The sequence below is a fragment of the Pecten maximus genome, chromosome 1 (genome assembly GCF_902652985.1).
Source record: "Pecten maximus chromosome 1, xPecMax1.1, whole genome shotgun sequence".
In the NCBI taxonomy this organism is placed as follows: Eukaryota; Metazoa; Mollusca; class Bivalvia; order Pectinida; family Pectinidae; genus Pecten; species Pecten maximus.
The window spans coordinates 41,447,485-41,455,867 of record NC_047015.1 but is presented as its reverse complement, the minus strand read 5'-3'; the positions used below and the strand labels follow the sequence as shown (position 1 = coordinate 41,455,867).

Sequence of the window (8,383 nt, the reverse complement as noted above, 5' to 3'; positions counted from 1 at the left end):
CGATTCTCCTTTGTAACACGGTAATAAGCGTACAGTATTGTGTATGGTAACTACGATTCTCCTTTGTAACACGGTAATAAGCGTACAGTATTGTGTATGGTAACTACGATTCTCCTTTGTTACAGGGTTATAAGCGTACAGTATTGTGTATGGTAACTACGATTCTCCTTTGCTACACAGTAATAAGCGTACAGTATTGTGTATGGTAACTACGATTCTCCTCTATTACAGGGTTATAAGCGTACAGTATTGTGTATGGTAACTACGATTCTCCTTTGTTACAGGGTAATAAGCGTACAGTATTGTGTATGGTAACTACGATTCTCCTCTATTACAGGGTTATAAGCGTACAGTATTGTGTATGGTAACTACATTTCTCCTTTGTAACACGGTAATAAGCGTACAGTATTGTGTATGGTAACTACGATTCTCATTTGTAACACGGTAATAAGCGTACAGTATTGTGTATGGTAACTACGATTCTCCTTTGTTACAGGGTTATAAGCGTACAGCATTTGTGGCTAAGAATCTCCTTTGTATACAGGGTAATAATTAACTCCAATGTAGGATTTACTTTTCCATGATAATAGAAGGATTACACGCTTTGTTGTATAGAATTACTCGTTGCTATGACTATTTCAGTCACACAAAGGTGTTCGTGAGAATGGATACGATGTGCTCTCGTTAGCCATACTAGAGCTAGCCGTGTCGACTAACGGTCGACCAATACATCATCAGAACCAGCAATCGTCACTTTCCCCACGGAGGAACTTGTGTTTTTGTTTGCAATTGATGAATGTTCTCTTCAGAAGACATTCTACTGAAGTGGATCGTTTGACAACTTTATAACGACAAAAACATACTTCATTTTTATTTATACTTCAACATCATTAATGATCGTAGCTATATGATCAGCATGTAGAAGTTGTGTGGACTTTTACAAATATAATTAGATAAAGATGAGGAGGTTTGTCGTACACGGAGGGCCAACGCCTACAGCCATTGATGTGTGTAATGTCATGTATCTGTTCCTCGGGATGTCAGGTATGTATGACTCTTACTGACGTAATATTCAACTGAATTAATCTCAATATTTCTGTAGTAATTTATCAAATCAGGTGGTCAACCGTGACATCAGTAGGTGTGTAGTCATTCGTGACATCAGTTGGTGTGAAGTCATTCGTGACATCATTTGGTGTGAAGTCATTCGTGACATCAGTAGGTGTGTACTCATTCGTGCATCAGTTGGTGTGTAGTAATTCCTGACATCAGTAGGTGTGTAGTCATCCGTGACATCAGTAGGTATGTAGTCATCCGTGACATCAGTAGGTATGTAGTCATCCGTGACATCAGTAGGTGTGTAGTCATCCGTGACATCAGTAGGTATGTAGTCATCCGTGACATCAGTAGGTATGTAGTCATCTGTGACATCAGTAGGTATGTAGTCATCCGTGACATCAGTTGGTGTGTAGTCATCCGTGACATCAGTAGGTATGTAGTCATCCGTGACATCAGTAGGTATGTAGTCATCCGTGACATCAGTTGGTGTGTAGTCATTCGTGACATCAGTTGGTGTGTAGTCATTCGTGACACCAGTTTGTGTGTAGTCATCCGTGACTTCAGTTGGTGTGTAGTCATTCGTGACATCAGTAGGTGTGTAGTCATCCGTGACATCAGTAGGTGTGTAGTCATCCGTGACTTCAGTTGGTGTGTAGTCATCCGTGACATCAGTAGGTGTGTAGTCATCCGTGACTTCAGTTGGTGTGTAGTCATCCGTGACTTCAGTTGGTGTGTAGTCATCCGTGACATCAGTAGGTGTGTAGTCATCCGTGACATCAGTAGGTATGTAGTCATCCGTGACATCAGTAGGTGTGAAGTTTTTAATGAAAAATTTATGCAAAACATCAGTCGAAGGTTAAGTAATATTTGTTTGTTCTGAATAATTGTTTTTATCAAATATTAATGCCCAGTCTTTGTAACATTTGCCATTTTGTGACATCCTGTTATACTGGAGAACTAAAACCGTTCGTGTTTTGCCATCACGTGACTCCGGCTTAAGTCTACAAGCTAGTGTGTTTTTTTATGAATAATTGATGCTGTCGTTTCTTTGTTGTCTGGCGATCTTCACAACATCAATACAAAGCCAAATTCAATAGGACGAAAATCTGTGCTTTCTCTAAAACAGTGAGTTGTGTGGGTGTTAAAAGACCAACAAATCGGTAATATCAACATTAGCGAGTGTAGATATCAAAGACAGAAGCCAGTATTAAAGAGACATTTATAATATAACAGTATCGTTTTCATATGTTGCACTGAACATCAACATTAAGATAAATATGTATTGATGAAATATATATACATGAAATCGTCATTATTGACGGAAGGGAGTTACCATAAGAAGAAGAAACATGCAGACTCAAATAAAACAAATGTGCTATGGAAGTAAATCACATCTTCACATTCCTGAACAATCAATTATATTTACTCAAAATTGCAAGAGAAACTAGAAACTCATGTTGTGGTCAAATTCACATCAGGATTGTAAAACGGATAAAACCAAGCAAACTAGCGATTCTAATGATATCGCATTGCTGATATGAACTATGGCTTTCTGATTGCCCTAGATCATAATGATGTAGTTGTTCTACTGTCGCAGGAATGACCTTCACAACATAGACCGTACACTGTGTCTTTTTTATGTTGGTAAACAGATTCATTCAGTAATAACATCGTCATTGCTGGTATTTCTATATTTATTTCTAAATTAATTTATTGTATTAATAAAGGGTTCAATGAAATCGATATGAGGGTATATGTAGTCGTTGATGACAATACTGCTAATGTAGTAATAATGACATTACAAGCTGTGAAGTCCTTGACGTATTTCCTGGCGTGTTACTGTGACGCCAGTCTCGATATAATGTCTGTAATTTGTTCGGCCATATAACCCCATTCAGTGAGACACCACAGATTTTAACATTCAGTGATACACCACATATCTTAACATTCAGCGAGACACAACATATTTTAACATTCAGTGATACACCACAGATTTTAACATTCGGTGAGACACAACATATTTTAACATTCAGTGAGACACAACATATTTTAACATTCAGTGATACACCACAGATCTTAACATTCAGTGAGACACAACAGATTTTAACATTCAGTGAGACACAACAGATTTTAACATTCAGTGATACACAACAGATCTTAACATTCAGTGAGACACAACAGATTTTAACGTTCAGTGATACACCACAGATTTTAACATTCAGTGAGACACAACAGATTTTAACATTCAGTGAGACACAACAGATTTTAACATTCAGTCATGCACCACAGATCTTAACGTTCAGTGATACACCACAGATTTTAACATTCAGTGAGACACAACAGATTTTAACATTCAGCGAGACACAACAGATTTTAACATTCAGTGAGACACCACAGATTTTAACATTCATTGAGACACAACAGATTTTAATATTCATTGAGACACATCAGATTTCAACATTCAGTGAGACACAACAGATTTTTTAACATTCAGTGAGACACAACAGATTTTAACATTCAGTGATACACCACAGATCTTAACATTCAGTGAGACACAACAGATTTTAATATTCATTGAGACACATCAGATTTCAACATTCAGTGAGACACAGCAAATTTTAACATTCAGTGAGACACAACAGATTTTAACATTCAGTGATACACCACAGATCTTAACATTCAGTGAGACACAACATATTTTAACATTCAGTGAGACACAACAGATTTTAACATTCAGTGAGACACAACAGATTTTTTTACATTCAGTGAGACACAACATATTTTAACATTCAGTGAGACGCAACAGATTTTTTAACATTCAGTGAGACACAATATATTTTAACATTCGATGAGACACAACAGATTTTAATATTCAGTGATACAAAACAGATTTTAACATTCTGTGATACACCACAGATTTTAACGTTCATTGAGACACAACATATTATAACATTCAGCGAGACACAACAGATTTTAACATTACGTGAGACACAACAGATTTTAACATTCAGTGAGACACAACAGATTTTTTAACATTCAGTGAGAAACAACATATTTTAACATTCAGTGAGACACGGCAGATTTTAACATTTAGTGAGACACAACATATTTTAACATTCAGTGAGACACAACATATTTTAACATTCGATGAGACACCACAGATTTTAACATTCAGTGATACACCACAGATTTTAACATTCAGTGAGACACAACATATTTTAGCATTCAGTGAGACACAACATATTTTAACATTAAGTGAGACACAACATATTTAACGTTCAGTGATACACCACAGATTTTTACCTTCAGTGAGACACAACAGATTTTAACGTTCAGTGAGACACAACAGATTTTAACATTCAGTGAGACAAAATATATCTTAACATTCGATGAGACACAAAAGATTTTAATGTTCAGTGATAAACCACAGATTTTAACATTCATTGAGACACAACAGATTTTAACGTTCAGTGAGACACAACAGATTTTAACATTCAGTGAGACAACATATTTTAACATTCAGTGAGACACAACATATTTTAACATTCAGTGAGACACAACATAGTTTAACATTCCGTGAGACACAACAGATTTTAACGTTCAATGAGACACAACAGATTTTAACATAAAATGAGACACAACAGGTTTTAACGTTCAGTGATACACCACAGATTTTAACATTCAGTTATACACCACAGATTTTAACATTCAGTGATACACCACAGATTTTAACATTCAGTGAGACACAACAGATTTTAACATTCAGTTATACACCACAGATTTTAACATTCAATGAGACACAACAGATTTTAACATTCAGTTATACACCACAGATTTTAACATTCAGTGATACACCACAGATTTTAACATTCAGTGAGACACAACAAATTTTATCATTCAGTGATACACCACAGATTGTAACATTCAGTGAGACACAACAGATTTTAACATTCAGTGATACACCACAGATTTTAACATTCAGTGAGACACAACAGATTTCAACATTCAGCGAGACACAGCAGATAGTATGATTGACTCATCCATTACCCTATAAACATAGGGGACAAGAGAAGCATACCAGATCATGTAAAACATGTAGGAGGACACAAATTAGCCAAATAGTCACTCATCAGCATTTTGTTTGTTATTGTTTTGTGTATAGAGATATGTGGATACCTTTGTCACAATCGGAGCGTGAGTAAATCATGTGTTACCAAATCATGATAATACGCCCGTAATAGGGTGCAATAGACTATGATAGTTTAGATTACCCGTTTGTTGTTAAGGGGTGGTAGCATTCAAAGTCACTAAATGGGAAGCCCTCGGCAACAATGATGGTCTAAGTTATGTTCAATCAAAATATCCCGTTTATTCAGAGCCACATGTCAAAAAGAAATAGAAATGATAGAAAACTCCTCGGGAATTATCATACTCGATGACACTGTTTTTTTTCTTGGTAACCTTAATTATGACTGTATTGTATTTTGTTTTCGTTCTTTCTTTTTAGTACATCTGATGAAAACACAGTTTGATTGTTCGCTCAGACACTGAAATACCGAACTCTCAGTACATTCAAACCATTTTATTTTTATTTTCATTATTCTTAAGTAAAAACGAAAATCTCATTTATGTTTCATGCGGTGATTTTAGCAAGCCATAGATCATCCTAATCGGAATTATTTTCTCCACTCTGAACTGTATATTATTGAGCCAAATAATACTTGCAACTAAAACATTCTTACCGATCCAAACTGTCCTCGCTCTGATGCAATGAATCCGTGTTCAACCAGGAAATGATCATTACAAATTTTAAAAGTAGCATTGACGTATTTCACAGGTGTGCTGACGACGGGAATGGATGTGTCGGATGAACTTTCCATCGACCCTGCAGTTAAAGTAAGTGCGGAACTCCTACGCTGTTGGACATGTAACCAAACTGCTAACTGTCGCGACATGTACGACCTCTCCGGAGTAACCACCACTGTCTGTCGTCTGGATCAAGCCTTCTGTGCCGTGAGTGTCAGCTTCAGTCTTTATTTAACGGTAGTCATCCTTACTTTTTTCACATTTCACCTTAGTGATGTTTTACAAGTCTATCATCACTTCCCTTGCCAGTTTAACAGATGTATTATAGGATGTGTCATGGCTAACCATGGACATTGCTGTTGACATGTAATATTTGTTTAGCTGTTTGTTAATCTTGGCAAAATAATACAAAATAATACAAAAGAATGCATGTTTCAGGAGAATACAATTAGTTCATGTGGATCACATACATAATAAATATCTCACAAAATAACCACGCCGTTATGTGTGTCTATATCACACAATAGGAACACTAGTTTTAAGCTAAAGTCTGAAGTCTTTAGCTCCTTCAATATCGGTATTGTTAATTTCTAAATTGTGTAAATGATCATATTTAAAGACATGTATTTATAGATATTTCCTGTCGATCAATAATTTTTTAAAAAAACTAAAAAAGATTGATATGATCACAATGAATACCAGTTTTAAGCAAATAATTAAAAAAGCGATGTATATAATATCATATAACCGAAACCATTGGCTGGATTTTATATCATTTTGCACACTTCTAAAAATGCTTGTGTTTACATCTACCGGCAGATATCAGTTTACGTTGGCGATTTAATAAATACTTTATGATGACGCAGATACTAATCCTTTGACTTTTTTTCTAGTATTTCACTGTTGTGTTTACAGGTAATTAAGTATGAAACAGTGTCCGGTGACGTCACGTATGCTCGCGGGTGCCAGAAACACTGTCGCCCCAACTGTCGCCGTATCAACGAGAGCTACGAGAGGATGCAGTGTTTCTCGTGCTGTTCCAACTCGCTGTGTAACTCAGAAAGAGGCTCGGCTTCATTCCCGAACTCTTTATCCAATGTGCAACTGTCTACTATTGTATTTATTTCAATGTCACTTAGCCATTCTTTCTTCAGATAAGAAATACATTTCTTGATTGAAACAGGAAATGTGTAGTTATATTCGAACTATATATACACATATGTATATTGAAGGACAAAGTACAGAGGCAGCTGATGCCGACGTGTTGTACATTATACAGTTACACTGAAGTCTAGACGCAAGGATGTGCTTATCGATATTGACTGAAATTATCAAATTATTATTTACAGAGAGTTCGTTAAGTACATATATCAGTGTCTCCTGTCGCTTATCAGGGTTATATTTTAGCATTAAACAAAACATACATGTTTAAATGATAGACATTTTATTTCAAACAAGTACATACATTATAGACCAGTACTCAAGTACGACATACTTAGACATTCGTTTGAATCTAAACATTAATTTATTTAATGATTAATATAAAAAAAAAAGGAGCAGGACGATAGTTATCACAGCTTATCGATGCCCCTCTATAATTCAAATATACATGTACATTAAAAAATTATGTGTAATGACTTCAGTAACGCATTATAAACCTTTTACAAGTATTAGAACAGAAGGGAAATAAGCAAGTACATGTTGATCAGGAGGCAAATCTCACAAAAAAGATGATAATGATAGATGAGATGATCTCATTTTGAGACGGGGTACCTTGTAGTAGCTGGTGGCTACTTCACTGAAAAACAAATGAGAGGCTGGTGGTCAGAAGAATCAACAGTTAGAACATACACAATAGTGTATGATGACCTGTGTTTACGCGATCGTTTACATACATGGCTCAACAATGAAATCTTAACTTGCTAACAATTTACCTCGTTTCATCTTATATCTAAAGCAGATGTATTAAAGCATATCTACATATAGCAGCCATTATATTGTTATACTAATGTCAAAACAATACATTCCTTTGCACATAATGCATACGAAAATAATAATTCGTTTTGAGTTATTATTTCATAAATTCCTTTACGGATGTAAAATATAATCATCCATCTTTACTTAGCATTGAACTGTGCTGATATGGTTTTGTTTTTAACACATTTCATTAAATAAAGATGCTTCCAAAAGTTCAAGCAAGACGGTTGGTGACACGTTATTTCATGTTATAATAAATCCCTCTTCTCAATAAATACCTAACAATAATGTGACCGACTCAATACATCTTTATATACTTTATATACATGACATATGTGAACAATAGAGATGACTTCCTACGTCAAAGGTCAGTCAGATCATCTTATCAATATCCATGGGACATACTAACCTTCTCTGTTCCAGCTCCATCAAGGTATCAGATTATTTTTTTCTGTAAATAGTTGTCATGACAATGTAATGATTAAGACGTTATAGACACAACCGTGCTATACATTATATGTTTTGTACACTATGGGAAGAG

General features: G+C 35.4%; 1 protein-coding gene across 1 annotated transcript; it reads left to right on the top strand.

Moving 5' to 3' along the window:
- Window positions 1–687: 687 nt before the first annotated feature.
- Window positions 688–8,060, top strand: LOC117334009. Its single transcript, XM_033893431.1, has 3 exons — window positions 688–1,044; window positions 5,897–6,072; window positions 6,781–8,060. The coding sequence occupies exons 1-3, from the start codon at window positions 960–962 to the stop codon at window positions 7,021–7,023; spliced, it is 504 nt and encodes a 167-aa protein (XP_033749322.1). The 5' UTR covers window positions 688–959; the 3' UTR covers window positions 7,024–8,060.
- Window positions 8,061–8,383: the final 323 nt, after the last annotated feature.

Excerpts from the sequence above, each read along its gene's own strand:
- LOC117334009 (XM_033893431.1), top strand. The coding sequence starts at position 960 with ATGAGGAGGTTTGTCGTACACGGAGGGCCAACGCCTACAGCCATTGAT. Across the intron at positions 1,045-5,896 it reads TCTGTTCCTCGGGATGTCAG|GTGTGCTGACGACGGGAATG; the intron begins GTATGTATGACT and ends CGTATTTCACAG. Across the intron at positions 6,073-6,780 it reads TGGATCAAGCCTTCTGTGCC|GTAATTAAGTATGAAACAGT; the intron begins GTGAGTGTCAGC and ends TTGTGTTTACAG.